General features: G+C 39.7%; 1 protein-coding gene across 1 annotated transcript in view; it reads right to left on the bottom strand.

Moving 5' to 3' along the window:
• LOC139463982 (fibropellin-1-like) overlaps positions 1 to 26591 on the bottom strand; it is a 62685-nt gene that overhangs the window by 7651 nt on the left and 28443 nt on the right. Inside the window, exons 3-8 of the mRNA XM_071245458.1 lie at positions 12660 to 12721; positions 5949 to 6030; positions 3878 to 3984; positions 2061 to 2190; positions 935 to 1057; positions 227 to 340 (exon numbers count right to left, since the gene is read on the bottom strand). Coding sequence (XP_071101559.1) covers positions 227 to 340; positions 935 to 1057; positions 2061 to 2190; positions 3878 to 3984; positions 5949 to 6030; positions 12660 to 12721 — 618 coding nt within the window. The remainder of the gene's footprint in view (positions 1 to 226; positions 341 to 934; positions 1058 to 2060; positions 2191 to 3877; positions 3985 to 5948; positions 6031 to 12659; positions 12722 to 26591) is intronic.

The raw sequence follows: 26591 nt of genomic DNA, 5'->3' as shown, positions 1-26591 counted from the left end.
TTTAAAAGGATGAGCTTTGCTCCTCCACGGTATGTTGCTCATGTCCACATCTAGGTCTGGATGTTTAAAGTAGCAGCACGCACGAGACTCATAAACTGTTACATTGGCATGCATCACAAATGGTGTTTGAAAGTCACTAGACGTAGGACTACCAACAGGCTTACGCCCCTCGTTAACTACTGGGATAGGAGCCGTATTCCGTGGACATTTCTGTATAAGCTGTTACCTTCTTCACATCTGTCTCCGGTGATTCCTGGAGCGCATATGCACACGAAGCTGCCGATGCCGTCACTGCAGGTGCCATTGTTACGACAGGGGTTACTGGCGCAGTCATCACGTCCTGCAACATCATAACATCTGTTAACATAGATGTTGAGATATGCCGGATGAAGAGGCAATATGTAGCCTTGAAAGGTCGTTACAAACGATAAACACGTTGCCATCCACACAATGCCATCTTATCTTCATGTTCGTCCAACTTCTACATGCATTATAAAGATGTGATAAGTTCCTTGAATTGCGGCTATTCCAATGGTATAGGCATCTGCAAGTCTAAACAGACATTGGGGGTTTAAATGTATACACAATCAAAGAAAGGATTTTGTCACTTTGGTGATAAAAAGGCAATATATGCCCCGGTACCTCTGTAAAGTTAAAGTCATAAAAGAATATTCTTTATCCTAATTTCCAAAATGCAGGCGCTTCGGGAAGCCTAGTGGTTAAAGCGTTCACTCGTCACGCCGAAGAGGGGTTCGATTCCAACATTGGTACAATGTGTGAAGCCCATTTCTGATGTCCCCTGTCGTGAGAGTGCTGGAATATTGTTAAAATCGACGTAAAACAATACTCATTTGAAAATGCACAGCGTGTCTGTAACCATTTAGTACCTCAATGTCAAATACATTGACGATACCTCGTTCAGTAATGTACGTACCCCGGCTGCAGTCGTCTCCAGTGTAGTGTTGGTCACATTCGCATCGGTAAGAATATCCGCTTGGGGTCCGGATCGGACTGCAGGATCCCCCATTGAGGCACGGATACATTCTGCACGGGCTCACTGAAATGGGAGGCATGGATCAGGTGAGCTAACAAACATAGAGGGGTACGAGAATGGGGATAATGACGGTGAACATATTTCCGTAAAATACAAGCGGGTAGTGATTACTACGTTTGTGAAAACGTCTTCTCGACGGTTCTGCTGCAATGGCAAGAAGGGTAGATCTTGAAGGTCACATCGGCTTGATTGAAGACGGAAACAGCTTTGAACATAGGCTGTAATGTACAATAGACAGGTATTTGGTTGAAAGACTGTTATGGTCGTGTCGAAAGACCGTGACACTGTGCAGTTGTGATGTCGACCAATGGGATGTGTCGGTTACAATGTGTGATATGACAAATTGCATGTCATCGTGCCCTGACGTCTTGGTCCGTTGCTTATACTGTTAACCACTGGTTTGCGCTGCTCAGACTTGAATGTTTAAAGGCGGACGTGATATATCTGGACAAATCTGACAAAAACAACATTTACACACACACCATTGTGAGCATCAAGGCTACAAACAGTAACAAAAATAATGTCCAAACAGCTCTAGGCCCAACTGATTCTTCACGATGCCCTGAAAACTGTGCACGGATCTTGACCAAAGAACCTTAATAGTTTGAGTCAGTGTAACATGGTTCTTCCTTTCACATGATGACATATCCGGGTGCTAGACATTACCGTCGTAGACGTATTATATCGAAACAAAAGCAAAAATATCGCATAGATTGTATGCATTGTTGTGTGCATTGCGAAAGGCGTGTACATCATGTCTTTTTAGTTATCTTCGTAATAGAACTGTTATCGCCAGAAAAAAACCCTAAAACAGTCAAATCTTTTTATAGAGTTTTATAGTTTCCGTTGTGAGGAACTACTTCCACTCGTTATAATTGCCCCAAACAATGACCTTCTACTTGAGATAACGTGCTAACAGTTATGACTGTGTCTTTCTCATCTGTGAACCAATTATTAATATCAGTTTCATAATACGCCCTCGTTCCGCGACGATGATCAACCTTACCGATATCACAGTTCTCCCCAGTGTATTCAATGGTGCAGTTTTTCGACCCAAATGCGTCACAGGTGTAGGCGTCGGTGTCTCGGCAGAATGTGTTGCAGTTGACGCCGTAGTAGCTGTCCTGGCAGTATATCTGGAAGCAGTGCAATATACAATCAGTCACACCTGCTCCACGCCAACTGTTTAGAGATTATTGCATTTACCATTATCAAGTTCAGCGAACACTTTAGTGTGTACACCCTGCTTTAGTGTGTACACCCTGCTTTAGTGTGTACACCCTGCTTTAGTGTGTACACCCTGCTTTACACCCTGAGGATAAGTTTATAACAGATAATCAAAAGTTGTGAGTAATATTTGCCAGAGCATGTTACATATACTTCTGTGGGAAATGAACCCCTGGTAAGCAGAATTTGCATGAAACGATTGATACGTTTTATGCAAATTGGTTATTGAGATAAAAAGGATACTAAATTTATTCATACTCCGTCTCAGTTCCGAACTATTGTCAACCCCATAATACGTTTTCAACCGCTCAGATTGCAGCACATACATTAAATCTACAATGCCATTGGAATCGCGGGTAAAGATCGTGACCCCAACATATTGTCGGGTTAGCTACATTTATATTATACGTTAGCGTGAAAGACTGAGTTTTCTGAAGTTGATTAAAGTGATGTTTTCACTGCAGTGAACATAACACCTGATATTTCACTGCGGTGAACATAACACCTGATATTTTCACTGCAGTGAACACAACACCTGATATTTCACTGCAGTGAACATAACACCTGATATTTCACTGCAATGAACATAACACCTGATATTTCACTGCAATGAACATAACACCTGATATTTCACTGCAGTGAACATAACACCTGATATTTCACTGCAATGAACATAACACCTGATATTTCACTGCGGTGAACATAACACCTGATATTTTCACTGCAGTGAACATAACACCTGATATTTCACTGCAATGAACATAACACCTGATATTTTCACTGAAGTTAACATAACACCTGATATTTTCACTGCAGTGAACATAACACCTGATATTTCACTGCAATGAACATAACACCTGATATTTCACTGCAGTGAACATAACACCTGATATTTCACTGCGGTGAACATAACACCTGATATTTTCACTGCAGTGAACATAACACCTGATATTTCACTGCAATGAACATAACACCTGATATTTCACTGCAGTGAACATAACACCTGATATTTCACTGCGGTGAACATAACACCTGATATTTTCACTGCAGTGAACATAACACCTGATATTTCACTGCAGTGAACATAACACCTGATATTTTCACTGCAGTGAACATAACACCTGATATTTCACTGCAGTGAACATAACACCTGATATTTCACTGCAATGAACATAACACCTGATATTTCACTGTAAGTGAACATAACACTTTGACGGAACTATTGTCACACAAGAGTTACCTCCCTGCAGAATGTCTCCCTTTATCGTAAGTGTATGTCCCGTTCGCAAACTGTTGACTTCCTTTTTACGTTACTTCCTCAATGACAAGGCAAAGTAATGACAGATGGCCATTTATGGAATCAATACCGCTTCTTGCTGTTTGTTATTTTCTTGAAAATGTTTCCTTATAAACTGTAAAGTTCTCATTTAACTCATCGATTCGTAAATTTCATAAACGGTATAAAATAAATACGCCACTTGTGAAAATATCTCCTTACCCCCGTCACGAGATGAGAGAAACATTATATTTCACTCGACATATGACATACCCGCTATGTTTATAGAGACTCCGTGGATATACGGTTGGCGTGCTTACCCTGGCGACTATGGAGAGGTCCATCTGGGCAGTGTTTCTTCCTGAGGGGACAGACACAAGCTGCTCGAAGCCTGATGAGGTATACACGCTGCCAGCAACATTCAGACCTGAAACATTCCACCATATTGTCATAAAAGCGTTCAACTTTTCACGTCTACACGAGGGACATGGGCTGACGATGGGCTCACAGAAAGTGTTAGCATATAGTTACCATGACCTTCTTACATAGCGATGAAGACAGTGGGAGAGTTCTCATTTTGATTGGAATGAAATGCATCGAAATTATAAATTTCCTGAAAAAATACATCATTTTCACTCATATGTCAGCTACACGTGGGACGAAAGCCCGAAGTAACGTAGGTCATTGGTGCTATACATTTTTATCTTACCCACGAACACGGGTATAGTGTTACACAGCAGAGATAATTATACGGGTGAATCTTGAAATAGAACCAATCACAAATGATTCTGGTACGCCTCGTGGATGCAACACAACGTTCACACCCAATAACTACTATTATAACATATAGGGATTAAGTATTTGAATGCACAACGACGGATGGGTGGGGTGGGGGATGGAGAACAAGGCTACGTGATCCTTTGTGGAAGTTGGACCATTTCTTATTCAGAAAAAATGTGATTTTTCTAATGAATTACGAAAACGCTCTGTACCCTCAAAATTCATACAATTTCCACCTCAATCATTTTAAGATCTTAAACATTCATTGAATTCCTGTTGCGTGCAGCATGTCCTCGTGGCATCCAGAAGATGCCCATATCTTGCTTCTTTACTTCACAGGTACAGGCAACGAGGAAGTGGCATCTTCCCGAGGCAAAGGAGTTAACTCTCCATAAAAGTGGACTTTGTATAGTCAGTTAACTCCCTTGCCTCGGGAAGATGAGGAAGTGGGGGCATCTTGTCTGACTTGGTACATTGTTTAAGATGTCTGACCAGTAACAGTTCTATAAAACCGTTTCTGAAGGTTATTGCCTCTAGGGTATTCAGCCATCCTGGTTGACGTTAATGTTTTATCATCTACCAGCTGCTAACATTCCTTTTTGTAACTCTGCCTTTCATATATTTTACACTAATATGCTACAACGTTTACGTATATGAGGTAATACTGTTACATTGTAGTGCATGTCGAGGTTGCAAGTTTGGCGCACGTTTCACCTCATCCAAGCTGCACTGAGATGCTGTTTCATATGATACAGAGCTTTTAAAAGTAGAATATTGTACGTCGCTTCAATGGTTCTTGCGTCTCTTCATTTACATATTTAACAATGTGTAAGTAAGGCTTCACACATTGTACCCATTTGGGCAACCTTGGTCCTCGGCTTTAACGCTTTAACCACTAGGCTACCCTACCGCCCCACATATTTAACAAGAATTGCAGAGAATATCATACACCTTATTATAATACGAAATCGGAAATACCGAAATATAAATCAATTCAATGTCGTTAATGTTTGTTCCGAGTCAAAGAAATAATTTTATTTTGGATGAACTTTAATTAAAGCCAGGTTATACTCTTGCTGTGTGTACGACATAGAAAATGACTGCCCCAGTTCCTACAACTTGTGAAGAAGGTCAATGATTTGTGGTTCTAACTTTTTCAAGAACATCTTCATACGCACTTCTCAATGATATAAAATAGGCCCATAACATGGTGCTTGGGGAGTTCTCGAGATAGTTGAAGGTAATGAAAATGTGTGTCCTTCGAGAAGAGCCGTACATGATCGGCGAATTTTGCTTTCAGCAAAATTGAAAACGCATATCCATATTGATAGTTTTGTTGGCGTGTATGGCATTGCCCTCTGTGCGTTTTGTGTTTAATGCAACACCAGAAATATTCCATCCATATGGTGGCAGCCAGAATGCCATCGAGTCTGAACCAGACAATCCAGTGATGATTTTAAGAGCAATGATCCATACCGTCGGGGTACGATGACACGCCACCAACCAAACTACCGAGCCTGTCACCCGACACATAAAGTCGTCTCTCACGACCAGCATAGGTTGCTGGAGACCAATTCTAACCACGTGTGTCTAGCACTGTTCTTCACCCACTTGTCATGTCCATCGTGAAGTCCCCAATCAGTATCTTGCTCGATCCAACATTGTCCACAACCTGAACTCTCAGCATTAGATCCTGAAAAAAATATCAGAATTAAAAAGTACTCAAACTCATACCAAATATGAATAGACAATGTCATTTAGAAAGTTGTCAAAGGTATAACACTTTCTCAGTAAATACACATTCTAGTACCTTTCTGGGGGTTGACCCCAATCCGACTCGAACCCACACTCTCAGAGTGAGACACCTAACTGACCAGGTGCACATATCAGTTAAACCTTACAGACGTATATTGGTGCTTGCACACACCTTAGCTAACAATAGTTTTGGGATAATTGTGAACATATCATATCATCACTTTTCGACGGTTCGTAGACACAGGCTAATTTTGGAAACGATTTTATAACGATTTTGTTCACGTTTGACTAAAAAGTATTTTCTTCAATCAAAGATAGTACAGTACTAACCACAAGAATAGAACATGCATAGAATAGAACATATGTTGTTGTTTTCCCATCAATATGCCACTATGTGTAAATGCTTTATGAAGGGCTTGCAATAACAGTTGGCGATAAAGTAGTTTTTCTTATGGTATTTAAAGATGCACTAATTATATGTATATCAGTTTGGAATAGAGAGTTAAAACTTCATTAGAGCCAGTAAAGTATATATATATATATATATATATATATATATATATATATATATATATATATATATATATATATATATATATATATATATATATATATGTAATATCAGACAAGAAACGTCGTAGCATGACTTGGAGTCGGAATGTTAAAAGTGAAGTTAAATGAAGGTAGACAGTTAAGAATAGAGTTATCACTACGCACACGTCCTGTATGTGAATTTTGTTTAAATTTGTGACTATTATGATGATCTCGGAGAATATTACTTACCGAAAATGTACTGTCAATATCCATCCCTGAATATGTTTCAAATACTATCATCGGGAAACATTGCTAAAGACTCTATGTAACTTAGTGTCGCAAAGTTATAAGAGACGGATACGTTATAAACGCAGGTTCACCACGTGTTGACATTTGGTGAATATATTTGTGTGAATGGCATGTTGATGGGCCTGTGGCCTTCAAGCGAAATATAGACCTGACTTGACTTGACTTTGGTCAGTGATTTCTGATGACAACTCACCATCTGGGCCAACTCAGATTTTAATTCGACTTATAAACCAACAGCTGACCGACTTGTGTCATCATGTATAACACGTTTTATCATAACAAGTGATGTTAGATGTTTTATCAAGACAAGAGATGTTAGATGTCACCACTATTTTATATAGGAAATTATGCATGCAATGAAATGAGGTTTATATATACTATATTCGTGTCATCACCTTTTGTTACACCATGAAATATGATTTCAAGATAACCCGTTCTTATAGAACAGGTTTTTGTATTTAAGTACTTCTTAATTGTAATCTATGTGTTTTATTCACTCGATTGCTTCGTCCATCATTGATAAAGTGATTTTTTTGAGAATGAAATGACATAACTCTGTCTTATGTCTATCTGAAAATCATAGATTTAATTATTGCAATTTGCATTTAGGAGATACTTGCGATACGCATACCAGCCAACGTTTGGATCATGCCTCTTTAACTCCATGGCAACAGTTCCTTTAAGCTTCTCTCACGAAGAGTTGTGAAAAATCATTTCTCTCTCGGATAATCGAAAACCTTGGAGCTTAATTGTCATATTTAGAGGACATATTTGAGAAACTTTCGCCAAACACGCGTTGATCTTTTTTAAAACATGGCTTTATTATGTAAATGCAAGCAAAACAGCTCTTAACCGGTTACGTGTTATGTGCCACGATGCATACGTATGTTTTAACAAGGCACAAATTGGAACTAACGAGTCAATGTATACTTTCTCTGTTTTGTGACAAATTTAAAGTACAAATACCATTTTAAAGGACGGATATTGCCTTACATTTTCACTGTTAATGTTGGTTAACTGAGCACGTAAACGCAAAAAAAAAAATCAATGGATTTAGGCGTTTGTAAAACATTTCGGCCAAATCAAAGCAGAGTGTTTTCTGTGTCTTACTTCAAGGCTTCTGAACCATTAAGGTCTCGAAATTATTGTGTTGTGGGGTATTGGCAATGTGGTGGTATGTGGCGGTATGTGGCGGTATGTGGTGGTATGTGGTGGCATGTGGCGGTATGTGGTGGTATGTGGTGGTATGTGGTGGTATGTGGCGGTATGTGGTGGTATGTGGTGGTATGTGGCGGTATGTGGCGGTATGTGGTGGTATGTGGTGGTATGTGGCGGTATGTGGCGGTATGTGGTGGTATGTGGTGGTATGTGGTGGTATGTGGCGGTATGTGGCGGTATGTGGTGGTATGTGGCGGTATGTGGCGGTATGTGGTGGTATGTGGTGGTATGTGGTGGTATGTAGCGGTATGTGGTGGTATGTGGTGGTATGTGGCGGTATGTGGTGGTATGTGGTGGTATGTGGTGGTATGTGGCGGTATGTGGTGGTATGTGGTGGTATGTGGTGGTATGTGGTGGTATGTGGTGGTATGTGGCGGTATGTGGTGGTATGTGGCGGTATGTGGTGGTATGTGGTGGTATGTGGTGGTATGTGGTGGTATGTGGCGGTATGTGGTGGTATGTGGTGGTATGTGGTGGTATGTGGTGGTATCACAAGGTTGTGTGGGTGTCTGGTGGTATGTGGTGGTATCACAAGGTTGTGTGGGTGTCTGGTGGTATGTGGTGGTATGTGGTGGTATGTGGCGGTATGTGGTGGTATGTGGTGGTATGTGGTGGTATGTGGTGGTATCACAAGGTTGTGTGGGTGTCTGGTGGTATGTGGTGGTATCACAAGGTTGTGTGGGTGTCTGGTGGTATGTGGTGGTATCACAAGGTTGTGTGGGTGTCTGGTGGTATGTGGTGGTATCACAAGGTTGTGTGGGTGTCTGGTGGTATGTGGCGGTATCACAAGGTTGTGTGGGTGTCTGGTGGTATGTGGTGGTATGTGGTGGTATGTGGTGGTTTCACAAGGTTGTGTGGGTGTCTGGTGGTATGTGGTGGTATCACAAGCTTGTGTGGGTGTCTGGTGGTATGTGGTGGTATGTGGTGGTATGTGGTGGTATGTGGCGGTATGTGGTGGTATGTGGAGGTATGTGGAGGTATGTGGTGGTATGTGGTGGTATGTAGTGGTATCACAAGGTTGTGTGGGTGTCTGGTGGTGGTTTGAGCTGTATGACAAGAGGGATGACTTCAACTTTCCAATAGTCAGCTTTCCATTTGGATGGTGGATGTATTGTGGTATGTGAGGGAGGTATTGGTGATGCGTTGCATGGTGTATTGACAATGTCTTACATTGTGTATTGACAATGTCTTACATTGTGTATTGACAATGGGGTACATGGTGTATTGACAATGTGTTACATGGTGTATTGACAATGTGTTACATGGTGTATTGACAATGTGTTGCATGGTGTATTGACAATGTGTTACATTGTGTATTGGCAATGTGGTACACGGTGTATTGGCAATGTGTTACATGGTGTATTGACAATGTGTTACATGGTGTATTGACAATGTGTTACATGGTGTATTGACAATGTCTTACATTGTGTATTGACAATGTCTTACATGGTGTATTGGAAGAGTGTTACACGGTGTATTGACAGTGTGTTACATGGTGTATTGACAATGTCTTACATTGTGTATTGACAATGTGTTACATGGTATATTGGCAAAGTGTTACATGGTGTATTGACAATGTGTTACATTGTGTATTGACAATGTGGTTCATGGTGTATTGGCAAAGTGTTACATGGTGTATTGACAATGTCTTACATTGTGTATTGGCAATGTGTTTCACGGTGTATTGACAAAGTGTTACATGGTGTATTGACAGAGTGTTACATGGTGTATTGACAATGTCTTACATGGTGTATTGACAATGTGGTACATGGTGTATTGACAGTGTGTTACATGGTGTATTGGCAATGTCTTACATTGTGTATTGACAATGTGTTACATGGTATATATGGGCAAAGTGTTACACGGTGTATTGACAATGTGTTACACGGTGTATTGACAATGTGTTACATTGTGTATTGGCAAAGTGTTACATGGTGTATTGACAATGTCTTACATTGTGTATTGACAATGTGGTACATGGTGTATTGACAAAGTGTTACACGGTGTATTGACAATGTATTACATGGTGTATTGACAAAGTGTTACATAGTGTATTGACAATGTGTTGCATGGTGTATTGACAATGTGTTACATTGTGTATTGGCAATGTGGTACACGGTGTATTGGCAATGTGTTACATGGTGTATTGACAATGTGTTACATGGTGTATTGACAATGTGTTACATGGTGTATTGACAATGTCTTACATTGTGTATTGACAATGTCTTACATGGTGTATTGGAAGAGTGTTACACGGTGTATTGACAGTGTGTTACATGGTGTATTGACAATGTCTTACATTGTGTATTGACAATGTGTTACATGGTATATTGGCAAAGTGTTACATGGTGTATTGACAATGTGTTACATTGTGTATTGACAATGTGGTTCATGGCGTATTGGCAAAGTGTTACATGGTGTATTGACAATGTCTTACATTGTGTATTGGCAATGTGTTTCACGGTGTATTGACAAAGTGTTACATGGTGTATTGACAGAATGTTACATGGTGTATTGACAATGTCTTACATGGTGTATTGACAATGTGGTACATGGTGTATTGACAGTGTGTTACATGGTGTATTGGCAATGTCTTACATTGTGTATTGACAATGTGTTACATGGTATATATGGGCAAAGTGTTACACGGTGTATTGACAATGTGTTACACGGTGTATTGACAATGTGTTACATTGTGTATTGGCAAAGTGTTACATGGTGTATTGACAATGTCTTACATTGTGTATTGACAATGTGGTACATGGTGTATTGACAAAGTGTTACACGGTGTATTGACAATGTATTACATGGTGTATTGACAAAGTGTTACATGGTGTATTGACAAAGTGTTGCATGGTGTATTTACAATGTGTTACATGGTGTATTTACAATGTCTTACATTGTGTATTGGCAATGTATTACATGGTGTATTGACAAAGTGTTACACGGTGTATTGACAATGTCTTACATGGTGTATTGACAATGTGTTACATGGTGTATTGACAAAGTCTTACATTGTGCGCCGAAGACCCGGGTTCGATTCCCGACATGGGTACAATGTGTGAAGCCCATTTCTGGTGTCCCCCGCCGTGATTTTGCTGGAATATTGCTAAAAGCGACGTAAAACCATACTCACTCACTCTTACATTGTGTATTGACAATTTGTTACATGGTATATTGGCAATGTGTTACTTAGTTTATTGGTGATGTGTTACATAGTGTATTGGTGATGTGTTACTTGGTTATTGATAATGTGTTACATGGTGTATTGATAATGTGTAACATTGTGTATTGGCAATGTGATACATGGTATATTGGCAAAGTGTTACTTGGTGTATTGACAATGTGTTACATGATGTATTAATAATGTGTTACATTGTGTATTGGCGATGTGTTACTTGGTGTATTGGTGATGCGTTGCATGGTGCATTGGTGATATGTTACATGGTGAATTGGTGATGTGTTACATGGTGTATTGTGATGTGTTACATGGTGTATTTGTGATGTGTTACATGGTGTATTGGTGATGTATTACATGGTGTATTGTGATGTGTTACATGGTGTATTTGTGATGTGTTACATGGTGAATTGGTGATGTGTTACATGGTGTATTGGTGATGTGTTACATGGTGTGTTGGTGATGTGTTACACGGTGTATTGGTGATGTGTTACACGGTGTATTGGTGATGTGTTACATGGTGTATTGGTGATGTTTTACATGGTGTAGTGGTGATATCTTACATGGTGAATTGGTGACGTGTTACTATTGGTGATGTCTTACATGGTGTAGTTGTGACGTGTTACATGGTGTATTGACAGTGTGTTACATGATGTAGTGGTGATATGTTACATGGTACATTGGCAATGTGTTACATGGTGTATTGGTGATGAGTTACATGGTGCAATGGCAATGGTGTACTGGTGATGTGTTACATGGTGCAATGGCAATGGTGTACTGGTGATGTGTCGTGGATGATTGTGGTGTATATTCTGAATGCTTGTGATGTATTTGGTTTTTAGTGGCTAAAAGTAGACAAATACACCTTAAGTGTAGTAGGGTTATTTGAAGTCCACATCTGATACAATCCAGGTTAACTTCTTATGACGATTAGAGCAATACGTCCGATGTGTATTACATCATCCCAAGAGGTGGCAAGATGTCAAGGCAATATATATGATACATACAGAAGAACGCAAACGTTACCAAGTTCACCGGACACTCTGACGTTAGGTTTTACCCCATCGATGCAATAGCATATGTAACATGTAAATAAAAGCGTCAAAACCTTTCGATATTCATATAAAAATGACACTGACCAGTGAATATGGCATCAAGACTGACATATGTTGTGTCTAAAATATCCGAGAGAATTTGATACAGTATTTGTACAGTATTCTCTTAACCAAAGCCAAATCTTACAACGATGAGATGATTTTGTTTAAACATTTCAATTGTCAATGAACCATGGTCATCCCAACAAAGTTAAAAGATTACAGGTTACTTACCCCGAGTGTATTTTCCTCTGTAATGAATAAGGACCCTGATCTTCTTAAAACAGGACCGTTTCCTGAAATCAAATTTGATATGCAACAATTCGTTCATATTTTGTATCATCAATGATTATTATCAAATGAATTATAGAAAATAATTAGTTGTGGTGTACCACACATGTTTTAAGAATTCGCAAAAATACAATGGTTTCCTGGGATTAATTTCAAAATAGCAAAATTAATTTTCTATACAGTAAACTACGGTTATAACGAACTAAAAGGGGCCACTAATTTTAGTTCGTTATAACCGTAGTTCGTTATAGGCACGTATACAACCTATAAACAGCAAATGGACGGGACCCAAAAACAGTTCGTAATATCCGTCAGTTCGGTATAAACGTGTTCGTTATAAACGTAGTTTACTGTAATATAATCGCTTTTATAGTGGGTTTAACGTGTTCAACGGCTGCCTTTTGCTTTCCTTGATTAACATATCAATAACCGAAATTGAGTCTCTATAGCATCAAGGATTGATACAAAGCATATTGATGTGTGACTATTGATGTGTCCGCAAATATACTCCACGGATTTGCCTCTAAACTATGTCCAGGTTTCTTGCAGCCTTGTGTAAATGTAACACTTACTGCCACGAAACACATTCTCAGCAGGATTTATGAGAAACGTAGGGTTATACTAGTGGCTGAAGCGTTCGCTCGTCACGCTGTAGGTTTGGGTTCGATTCCCCACATGGGAACAAGGTATGAAGCCTATTCCTGGTGTCCCCTGCCGTGATATTGTTGGAATTATGCTATGATGATATACTGCTGCTGCTACTACTACTACTACTACTACTACTACTACTACTACTACTACTCCTGCTGCTGCTGCTATTACTACTCCTATATAAATGATAATCCTCTCTGTGCAGACACTGTCAAAAAATATGCTTCTTGTTAAGGTTTAACTCAAGTATGGAACGAGTCCCAAACAATGTTTTATGTTGAAAAATCTAAATCCCGTCGTGCCAGTGGTGCACTGCTGAATTGCAAATTATAAACGTGAGAAGATCGGAAGTGCCTCTCCAAAAGAAATCTAAATATGACGCACCTGTGGTGTACGTTTCCACATTGTTGGCATCCTAACTCCAGCTGGTTATATGCTTAAATTGACTGCCACGCCAAATACAATAATGGATTGAGGAAACAAATAGACGTTGCCAACCGCCGAACGTAAAGGATTTCAAATGTTAATTCGCTAGACTGATTTGTCGTTTGTGACACTTGCTGGTGCAAATTCCGTGTTCCAAATGCTCTACGATTCTCACGTTTTAAGTCAACATCAAACGCTGACTCGAAATATAATAATGCTGGCGATGCAGAAGATAATTTGAGACTGGGCGAGTTTTGTAAAGAAAACATGTTCTAAATTGCTGGTTATTTGGTCGTACTACAGAAAGAATACAGACTTTAAGCCCAGCATAGAAACTGAGGAAGAAATCTGTAAAAAGCACACATCAGTACTTTTGGCACTGAAACCAAACCTGAAGATATGTCCATTCGTCTTTCGTATTGGATTCCAAGGCTTAACAAAGCTGTACAAAATGGAGATATATTACTGGGTCCAGCAAATGTACCACCAAATTCCTGTCTCAAAGAAAGGGGGTCGTCTTCAAGGCTTTCCCTGCTATGCTGAAAGTCTGCTGCCCACCTCTTTACGGTGGTATAGTAAGGGCACCCGTCCTAGTGTTGTACTGCTATGTTACTGGATGGTTGTTGGTGTTAAACTCTTTTTCTGCAAGTACTTGATCTCGGCACGTACCTCAGGTTTGTCCATTTCCAAAGGTCACAAAGCCCTGCTTATTTTATTGACTTGTCAAAACGAAACAATGTGCTCAGTTGACTCAAGTTTTGTGACTCTATAACATCATGTAATGTCCACAACAACTATCATGCAGTTCCCTCTGTGAGGCTCAAAAAGTATAAATCAACCCTTGTATCAGATGTGTTATTGTGAGACTTAGTCCCACCAAATGTGTCAAAATTACTGAGTTTAGACGTTTTCAGGAAATAGGTAATGACAGTAAAAATATATTGCAAAATATCTTCTGGAAACAAACACTTGTTCATGGTGACAATGGTTAAGATGTGCAGCCACATCTACACGTACACGTATGTCCTTCATGATGTCATCAAGTCAAAATTTGCAAATGGCGGCGCTGTTAAATGGTCTTCGTCTTTTTTTAGCATTGATACTACCTTAGAGCTACGCCACTTGCAAATAAAGGAAGAAATATTGCCGAAAGCAACTAATATATTTTATGTCGTAACGTTAATAATTTGTGATGTCACAAACTATGACGTCATGAACAACAATACAGCACGTACACGTCAATCAAGTGACCAATCCGGAAAGTCGATTATTGAACACATGCAAATTTTACAATCGATCCTCCCGAAGATTTTAGAGATATTGAACTGGCATGGATATTTATTAACGCATTACAAGTGAATAAGTCGAACAGTATTTCAGGTTATCACGGAGTAATTGAGCCCGATCGTATGATCGTAGTTTACTAAGCAGCCACGAATAGGGTGTCGACAAACCAAAGATCAGGAGGAATCGGGAATTCGAAGCCACGATCAGCAGATCCTGCATTACTAAGGGGGGCAACTCTGCAAATAGCTAACTGCAGCCTCTTACTCTACCACTGCGACACTCGTGTCCCTACAGATAATTCATATCAGACACACAACAGCACCAGTGCATAAAGACATTTTAGATATTTTATAATACCTGGAAGAAACTTCAAATCATACTTCATTCGTCAGCCTCCTCAAAACCCTTCATCTTATAACGATACTTTCGCATCTCTCATCTCCCGTTATAGATTATTCTGTTTAAAAAGCTACACATCAGAAATAAAGGGGCCATTTTGGACACAGAATTCGGTCAAAGGCAGACATGTCATTTGTCTTGTCATTAACACACGTCTGTCCAAAAGTCTTTCTTTAACTGCCGTAGACTTCACCGATTGATGGTAGGATGCGACATATTACCACCCAATTGGGAACTAGTCTGACAACAGCTAACTGTGACCCTTCCCAAGGCCGTAGGACCTCGAGAATGTGTTCCTTGTCCACGACACAGAGGAGAGAAAAAACGTTGATTATTTACAAACATAATAGCCACTCCTTGTCAACTTGATAAACAGAATCCCTCGAAAAAGAAACATGGTTTTAGGATTACCCCTTGGATTATTTTCTTTAAATCAGACATGGTTAATCCGTTTTGTTAATCTACAAACATCTGAAACTGCTTGTTCTCTTCGGCTGTAAAACTTTCCAAATTTGCGAAGATTTGTAGAAAGGTTTGAGAATGGTGTTGTTAGCTAGAGAAAAGCAGTAACGATGAGCGTACTTAAGCAGGTTCTACTGCCTTTGTCCCTATCGCTGGCTACTTTAACGCAGAGGTGTCAAGTCATGTGGCTTGTTCCGCCACAGCAGTCAAAAGGTAAAAAAAAGAACAAACAAAGCCATACTTAGACTTATGCTCTTTTTAAAATGTTATTTTCGTAATATGTGTCAATATTTACGATTCATCTCCTCCCCCACTGCATACTTTTAGAAGAAGTTTAGAATATTCATGAAAAAGTGAATAGAGCAACAAATGTGTTGATTAGTGACTAATGTATGATCAATGAAATAAAAATGATAAGGACATCCTTTAGACCTTTGAAAGCATATGTACAAATGTCCAGATATATTTTTTTTATAAAACTGATCAAAACCAATCACAAATTGTTAATTTGTTAACATATAAGTACGTGAGTTGTTTTGAACGTTGCCTTGGGTAATATCCTGACTGCATCACGACAGGACCATCGTAAATGGGCGTCACACTCGGTACCAAAGTGAATTCTTGAACTCGGGTCTCCGACGTGATGAGTGACCGCTTTAACCACTAGCCTACCCTTCCGCGCCTTCAAACGATTAAGCATTTTTTCAATTTTGTAAGGATACAAATACATACACCTGATATGGTCCAGTATATGCTGACTGCTGTCTGGTGTATGTGATATGATGTTCCTACTTCCAAAACACTTCATAGTATTTGTATCGAGAGCTCGTCTTCAAGAAACCACATTTAAGCATATGGAAAAACCCTTTGTGTTATCTGCATTCATTACCTCAATTCCAATCTTCGACATACCCTGTGAGTGTTATATTACAGGTATGTCACGCATGACAGGTCATTTATAACAATACTATATTGCGTTTGATTCATGCATTACGAGAAGAATGACAAATTGGTGAATGTGAATATGAATGTGTCATCAGTTTCTGTAACACTATTGTATTATATTATATTATATTATATTATATTATCAGGATTTATAGGAAATAAAAAACGTTAGCCAGGGAATAACCAGTCACAATTATCTGTCGAAACAGATTCCATTGGGTGTAAAAAGGCAAAATATTATGAATGGGTCGCTGACACCAGGTCTTGATGTCAACTTAAATGTATCCGTTAAAGTAGACATACAAAGAAAAAGATGCTATTTTCGAACTGGGTTTCTTTAATATATATAAATAGGTATATATTAAGGAGGTAAGTATATTCTCCATTGAATGAATCAAAATATTTTCTTTCAAAGACTGGAAACTATGACGCCCGGAAGTCTTGCAGTGTGTCACATCAGTAGGAAGCATGTCTCGCGAGGCTAAGCTGTGTCTGAACGAGATATCTGCACGTATTTCATAGAAAATCAATCTTTTTTTCATTGTGGAAATGTGTGCAAAGTCACTTACCGAGAGAGTCTAAACAGCCACGCAAAACATTATTTCTGACATTGCAAATAACGAAAAAAAAATACTGTAGGTTCCGGTAATGAGAATGTTTGAATGACAAACTGCGAGCACCTGCCAGAGAGTTGGAAATAGGAAGTCATTCTTTTTGCATTTGCAACTGAAGTAAAACAAATCTAAGTAAAAAAAATGTTTCCTTCCGCTCTACTATCCGATATCCGAGTTTTGGGACAAATGTCAGAAATCCTGGACCACATATTTACAAGCGTTGTGCGTTTCAACGTCTAAATACAATTTCTAGTCATTGCAAAACGCATGTTGCGTCCCCAGGGTCTGGTCTGCGATGTTCTGCGTGTCCGGGAAGCGCGTCTAGGATAGTAGTCATTTTGCGTAACATCAAAGAAGGAGTTTTGTTCACCAAGCAAAAGAATTTCAAAGACGTAGTCATTGTCATGCCGTTGCCCATGAACATACTGTGTTAAATGAGAGGGATATCTTACTGGAACTCCGGATGTAAACGAGAGATTTACTTCCTAGAAGGATAAACTTTGTAGACGATTTCTTGCCAGGAATATATCTTAAAGTATGTGAAGATTAAAATGCTGACATATTTTACTTGTGTCAAGCATGCCACTCAAACGTTGTTGTTTTTCGCGAATGACGTAATGCATTTCAACTCCAGTATGTACAACATCGACATATCCTTATAGGTTATCTTGTCTTGGCAGTTTTATGAAAGAGGGGTATTACATGCATTAAGGTGGATGTTAGCTGATCCGTTCACAGTCTGTGAAATATGTGCACTTTTGTGGAGTATGTCAATAAGTCAACTTGACTTGTGACATGAACTTTATAATGCAACCCAGATCTTTGAAATATGACTTGGTGAAAAGTAAATAAATACAGCCACACGGTATGTTTGAGTGTATTTAGCACATGAAACTATTTGAGCTGATCGATTTGTGTAATGTATATGTGCATGTGTGTGTATGCGTCTGTCTGTATATATATGTATATGTCTGTCTCTGTGTGTATATGGGGCGGTCGGGTAGCCTACTGGTTAAAGCGCGTCTGCTCGTCACACCGCAGAACCGGGTTTGATTCCCGTCGTAGGTACAATATGTGAAACCCATTTCTGGTGTCCCCCGTCGGGATGTTGCGGGAATATTGCTAAACGCGGCGTAAAACCATACTCACTCACATTCACTTTGTGTTTATGTGTATGTGTATGTGTATGTGTATGTGTATGTATCAGTAATAACATCTAATCATGTACTTTGCTACACCCTAAATATTTAAACAAACTATAGTCATCCAAATGAATAATATCGACAAATACCTTTTCATAATCATATGACTTCTCTGCTTAAAGTAGAGGCCATTGTACCATTCCATTCCGACTATATCATGAGCATATGTTTATTAACATCAGATAGTGATGAAACCAGGTGTTCGCGAAAAGGTGAACGTTTGACGCCCCACGGGTCATAAACGCATGCAAAGGCAAGTCAATCGTTCATCCGAAAAAAAACCAAGGCAACCCAAACTTTGAAATATACTTATGCAGCCCCTTACAAAGTCAAATCACTGTTCATCTCCAAAACGGAAGTGAAGAGGAAAGTACGTTAAGGAGTAATGTCTTGCCCCACTATGTGAATAAAATTACGTGATTTAGAGTTTCTGGGATATCACCCTGTCCGTCCCCACCAAAACAACCCCGTTGAAAAGTAAATTGTTAAACAATGTATAGATCTTAAAACAACTCTAATTTTCGTTTCAGATAATATAAAATTCACCGTAATCAAACTCACTTACAGTACGTGGACTGTTTCAATTAATGAACAACCTGAAACGAATCAGGTGAGCTTCACTGCCATTTCCCCCTATTGTATGTTCGGTAAAACCTATTCAAAACGTTTTTAATGTATTTCTGAGCCGTCGGGATTCCGGGTAAGAATACAGGTCCTCAGCAACCTGTACTGGTCGTAAGAGGCGACTAAAACTATCGGGTTGCCAGGGACGGTGACATTGTTGATGCATGTCATCGTATCGTATTGCGTGGAACGATGCTCATGATGTCAATCATTGGATTGTTTGTCTGGTCCAGACTCGATTATTCAAAGACCGACTCAATATTCCTGAGTCTAGCGTTGAATACCAAACAATCAATTAATGTATTTCTATTTCATGGTGCTTCTTTCTATCCTGTACCTTCTTGCTCGTTTGTGTTCAAATGGGAGGAAGACCATCTGGTGGAACAGCAGAAACCTTCGAAGCCATTTATTCAAAGAACTCTGCGGTTCATATCTATATGATTTTATTATGTTTATGTGCTGTTAAACACCGCACTGGACAATGTGCCACCTGACACTGGCTTAACTACCACACATGGAAAAACAGTTGCCAAACCAGTTTCAAGGTTATTTCAAAGCCTAAAAATGACTTGCTTTTCATGATGATTTTATATTCAAAATGTCAGATAAACAGTCTCAATTTACCAGAAAGAGCGTTAACATTTCAAAATTGTAAACATCGGCGACCATGACAACTGAAATCATGTTCCAATCGGCTTTAAAATCTAGGTCACTCACTCGCCTCGCTTCAGCTTATTACATATACATCTCGCCTTCACCACCATAGACAACTGTGCCATCCGTGTCACTATGTAATACTTATTGAGTGTAATATTTGTGGCATATTTGTCACCATAAAGGACAATGTCGATATTCTATGAAATGATACAGTGATACGGAAGAATACGGTCAAACAGTTCACTCCGATACTAGGTTGCCCAATTAGCCTCAAAGTTCATTCTGGATAGTTCAATAAACTACCGTGAATTGGATGTTACCAATAGGCAATGCTGGAATTCCATTGCACCAGGTCTGTCCAAACAAGATGAAAAACACGGTCCTAGAGTTCAAGCTGATACTACTCAGCGCAATTATTCCAATAGTTCATTCTAGATAGTTCAATAAACTACCCTAAATAGTATTCTGTGTGGTGACAATTCAGGGTAATGAGTCCGTTAAGACATAGGAAGAAACACGAACACGTTAAATCTTCAATACATGCCTAATTAGGATCTTCAAATAGTTATTTGCTTCCGAATATGTCTCTTACAAGCAGGGCTTCCAGAATGTGTCTACAAAGAAAACGTGTGAAAACAATGCCGGACGTTCTGTCCGTTCTACATTTAAGAAGCGAAAAATATTTATCACCATGGCAACAATGGAAGTAAATGCCGTTAAATGCCTGACATTTTACGCTCAATTTACAATCGATGCTGATGAATGACGAAATGTCCTAATAAAACAACCGCGCTCTTTACTAAATTAACGGCGAATCTCGCGAGAAGAGACCGGCGTCCGCCATGTTTGTTGAGGGATTATGTGTATGGCCGTAAAATCTGACTCTTAATCCGGTCAATACGAAAGCTATCAATCGTCAACTCTATTTGGTTGTTTGTGGCGAATCCCGACAGGTTCTTGCCAGATATTTAGAAATGTTCAAAAGAAAAGGGGATTTGGGGATTTCAAAAGATTTTGTGATACAACAATGACGTAATGTGGGAGAAGGTAAGGCGCCGTGCGTATTGTGAGAAGATACGAAGTAGGTGGAGTTTTGTCGAAGTAAGTAGGGCAGTTCTGACACAGGTGGAGATGCTAAATACTCCAACATCACGAACAACGCAGTGAATCCACGTTCAATTAATCCGCATCAGTCCGTAAGGTTGCCCACCCATTAAGATGTTCAAACATTAACAGTTGCTTTTTCACTGTAGCAAACTACAGAAGAACAAGCCTGATTAGTGAGATTTATTTTCTTGTGTTTTTAGGAATGAAATTTGGTAGTAAAACAATTCTAACTCCCGGAAATTGATACAACAAAAAATATACCAATATAACGAACTATGTTTATGTCACAACGAGTTAGCGAATGAACGAACGAAAGTATGAATACATTAACGCCCAAACTGCAGCTTAGATAGATCCGTATGAATGAGTTCCCTAACGAATGAGCGTTCTGTACTCTTCACTACTGGAATGTTAAACTTGTTTGAATAAAACGATTCGTTTTACGTATAGTATAGATAAATTCATAACTAACAGCTGTACGGCGTTCTTATAAATTTCACTTACTGAATAATAAATAGATTGAATTTAACATAATACCTTGAGTTTTCATACAATAAACTAATTGTGGACTATATAAGTATATACATTAGGGGAACAAGTCGTTTAGTATCTTTATGTGAAAAATACGTGTTCTGTCTATACCTTGACGCTTTTAACTTTGTTGACATCTTTACACATGTTGGAAATAATCACCTAGAAATAGCTCCAAGGTATTGTCATTCCAGACAAAAAGACACATGTCAGGGTATATCAAATAGGATTAAATTCTTCTCCAAAGCGTTTCAAGTTGACATAACAAATTACCTAGAGGTAATCTCCCTAACATCTCTCCCTAACTGAAGATGCTGGGAAAGCAGTTTTCTGAGGCGAAGACTGAAATTCCAATATCGCACAGTGCCTACGCGCATTCTTCGAATCCAGACCTTTGTTAAGACAAACAGACCGGGTCAGTAAGAAAGAGCAGCAATAACAATTATAACTAATTTGAAATTGTCACGAACGGAAAGAGGGTTGACAAGGGGACCAATTTAGGCAGCGTGGTGTTTAATTTACAAGAGAGCTTCAAACTAGTTGTGTATGCTGCAAGCTAGTGTTGTGTACGGGGCCTGGCGAGATGTTTGCTCTTCATATTAGACACAGCTCCCTATCACACAACACTCGGCCAAAACCAACTCGACTGGACGTGCGAATGCCTGTGCCTTGTTGAAGACGGTTGTTGTCCGCACGGAATTCCAGCGTCTTCCAAAGTTTTGCCCACAGACACTGTTGTGTTCTGATATTGGCAGAGAAGTTTCTATTGTAAATTTAATTAATTCACGCTTCCTCTTAGTTGTGATTCTTGACGATGTGCATGTTAAACATTGTATGAAGGGCCTGCATACCTCAAAGAACAGCTAAGTACACTCTCTGTACCTATATTACATGTTGGTAGTGTACATAAAGCGACAAAACCCTTTGCATATTCATAAGAAATCTCTGCATAAAGCAGAGTCGATTATGCGATTCTGACAATATCATGAACATGTGTTTATGAATCAGTGTCAAATAGTGATGATACCAGGTGTTCGCGAAAAGGTGAAAGTATTCTGCCCCACCAGTGGCATCCGTCGCAAACACATGTCAAGGCAAGTCAACTGTGGACCTGAAAAAGCCAGGGGAACATATGGTACGATTCAAAATAAGCCATTGTATCAGACATCATTTCTGTCACTGATGCGTCAGATTTGGAAATGTCCTCCACATGTCTACCATAAAACATTTTGAAAGCTTTACTGAGGCATTGAATGTTGTAACATTGCTCAAACAACTTCTAAGCAACAGTCGTATGACGCTCCTTGAAATCTTGATAGAAAGAGCATGCTCAATTGATCTCAAAAGATGTGAAATGTGGACACCAAAGGCTGGAGCTGCTGGAATATTGCTCGACATGAAGGTAAAGTTGACTATCGGAAAGTTGAAGTCATCCATCTTGCCATACAGTCTTGTGGAGAGTGTTTTGTCACTCTGCATCTCTATGCAAAGATCTAAATATGAAACAGACGAGGCGGCCTCACTGGTCTCCTTTACCTCAAGTGACGGTGGGTAAATCAGTGTAAGGGAATTGGCTATTTGATGGTAATTGAACGAAATCAGATCATCGATAAGAATAGAGTGTACTTGCCCTTTATAATTCCGAGAATACACCTTGTAAATATTTCATGAGGAGAAACAGCAGGATGTGCACATTTCATGTAAGCCGAAACGTATCTTGGTTAGGGGAGTTACTTGTTACTTGGATACAATGGAAACAAACCAAAATAACATTATTTCTATAGACATGTGAATTCTTAGGGTGCCACTAGTGGGGTAGGATAAGTTTAACTTTCGCAAACACCTGGTATCATCACTATTTGATAGTGATTCATAAACACATGATCATGATATAGTCTGAATTGTACAATGGACTCTGCTTTTGACAGAGATTTCTTATGAATATATATCTATATAGTTGCCTGTTCAGGTAACTAATTTTAACTATTTTAACTATTTCCTGAATAAATTAACAACTTTAGCTTATCAGCCATTGTAGAGAAAAAACGTCAATGAGAGAATAATATCTCTTGGTTTTCCTTTGATTTTATTGTATTTGATATTATATAACAACAAATGTTGTTGTCAACCAATTCTCTTGTCGTAAACAGAGTGAGTGAGTTAGGTTTGACTCCGCTTTTAACAGTATTCCAGTTATATCGCGGCGTGTCAGCTTAATGTGGGTAGAAAGCCTGAAGTGATGCAGGTCTCAGACGTTTACCACTTCGGTGGAACCCATGAACACGGGAATGGTGCTGACAAACCTAGAAACATAATCGGGGCGAACAGGGATTCGAGGCCACAATCAAAGGTTCCCAGCGTGCCCAAGGGACGCAACTCTGCGCAGTGAATCGCGGCGCCTTAGACGACTGGGCCACCCGTGACCCTGTCGTAAACAGAAATATAAAACATAAAAAAATATCAAACGTCAATGCTGGGAATTTTCCAACAAAACATTGTGCATAAAATGCAAACAAGCGGCGAAACTGATGTGAAGGGATCACTGAACATCAATGATGTCACCAGTTGTTCGCCAAAAGGGTAAGCCTTTGCCTCAGATGAATTTACAAAGTTATTGCGAAAACGTAAACTTTAAGAATTCTTGTCTGCAAGCTGGGACCTTGTCAATATCTCATGTGTAAAGTGTATGTACATGACTATGATGTACATGACGCACTTACATGGAGTTTTGATATCGGGAACATCACACCAACTAGACCTTATGCACACGAAGTTGTTTCACGTTATAAAGTTTGTCTGTGTTTGTTTGAAGGGAACATGCACTTTTACCGACTATTATCAACCACATATATCCACACGCGCAAGGAAAGGTACCGTGTATCATAAAACCATTTCCATAATGTAGACATCAATAACATATTCTGTAAACATTAAAAGAAATACACCATAAACCACAACTGGTTCAACAAAATGTAATATAATTTCTAAAATATGAACTTTTCCATATTCATAAGAAATCTCTGCTAATTGAAAGTCCATTGCTCAATTCCGACTGCATCATAAGCATGTGTCTTTGAATGACTTTCAAATGATTTCACCAGTCCGAATTGAGATATTTCTGATGTAAAACTATTCGTTTTTTCGTAAGTTGTAACGACTGGACAAATGTGTAGAGAAACAGATCCTCGAAGCTGTGATCACATTTACAGGGCGGTTCAGGATGTATATGTCTGAGATAGCAAGGCACCAACATAGGAGTGGGCACATGTGTCAGCCAAGCAACTCTCACGCCCAACAACACAACATACGCCTCCAACACACCAGAACAGACAATCAAACATGGACATTTGAAATAGTAAGGGGAGTCGGGTGAGCCCTGGGAGACATTTGAGCCTACGAGGGTGGAGTGCTCTGAGCCTTGGGGGATTAGCCTCTGTCCAGGCCCAGGTCACTTGAGAGTGATCTCATTCTAGACCCAAGTCACTCTAGAGTGATCACATCCTAGGCCCAAGTCACTCTAGGGGGATCTCATCCTACACCCAAGTCAATCTAGAGTGATCTCATCCTACACCCAAGTCATTCTAGAGTGATCTCATCATAGGCCCAAGTCAATCTAAGGTGATCTCATCCTAGGCCCAAGTCACTCTAGGGTGATCTCATCCTACACCCAAGTCACTCTAGGGGGATCTTATCCTACACCCAAGTCACTCTGGGGGGATCTCATCCTAGTCCCAAGTCACTCTAGGGGGATCTCTTCCTAGTCCCAAGTCACTCTAGAGTGATCTCATCCTACACCCAAGTCACTCTAGGGGGATCTTATCCTACACCCAAGTCACTCTGGGGGATCTCATCCTAGGCCCAAGTCACTCTAGGGGGATCTCATCCTAGGCTCAAGTCACTTGAGAGTGATTTCATCTTACACCCAAGTCACTCTAGGGGGATCTCATCCTAGGCCCAAGTCACTCTAGAGGGATCTCATCCTAGGCCCAAGTCACTCTAGAGTGATCTCATCCTAGGCCCAAGTCACTCTAGGGGGATCTCATCCTACACCCAAGTCACTTGAGAGGGGTCTCATCCTACACCGAAGTCACTCTAGGGGGATCTCATCCTAGGCCCAAGTCACTCTAGAATGATCTCATCCTAGGCCTAAGTCACTTGAGAAGGATCTCATCCTTCACCCAAGTCACTTGAGAGGGGTCTCATCCTACACCCATGTCACTCTCGGGGGGGATCTCATCCGACACCCAAGTCACTCTGGAGTGATCTCATTCTAGGCCCAAATCTTGTGTGATATCTGCCTAGGCCTAAATCACTATAGGGTGATTAGAGCCGAGGAATGAGTTGGGCCTCCTATACCGGCCACAGTAAGACGGACATAGGAAGAGGGGCGGGGGGAGATCGCGACAATCGTTAAATATCCGTGGTAGACCGTAGTTCCTAAGACAAACCAGTTATGGCATACTTTACCACTAACACATTGCAGATAACCATGGCAACAGTTCCTGGATGAGGAGATACACACCCATCATGTGAAGACATGTTTACCCTTTGGGCAAACAACCAGTTTCATATAAGGCAGCACCATACTGATATATGAGAGCTTGCACTTTGATGAAGCAAGTCGATGTCTCCTATACATATACATTTGGAATTGTTGCATGTATGAGGGCGTTTCGTGTTCGGCCGAATGCGGAATGAAGTCCATTTCTTGTGCCGTGACTTGACTGGAATATGGCTAAATGTGGCCATAACATCTACTGCATTGCAATGTAATACTTGTACAAACACCCATACGCCATGGTGTAACTAAATATGTGTATTCGCCAAACTGATCATACCAATTGGAACAATACAACATATATATATAACAATATGTTTCAAATCTTATATTAGCTAGTCAAAAGAAGCGTATGTGTTTCAAATGTAAATCGACTTATGTTGCTTTGAGGCCGGTACTTTTGAAATACCGC

This window comes from Haliotis cracherodii, unplaced genomic scaffold (assembly GCF_022045235.1).
Source record: "Haliotis cracherodii isolate W230 unplaced genomic scaffold, xgHalCrac1.p SCAF_16, whole genome shotgun sequence".
Lineage (NCBI taxonomy): Eukaryota > Metazoa > Mollusca > Gastropoda > Lepetellida > Haliotidae > Haliotis > Haliotis cracherodii.
Note: the sequence above shows the minus strand (reverse complement) of the source record. Positions and strands in the feature narration are given on the sequence as shown.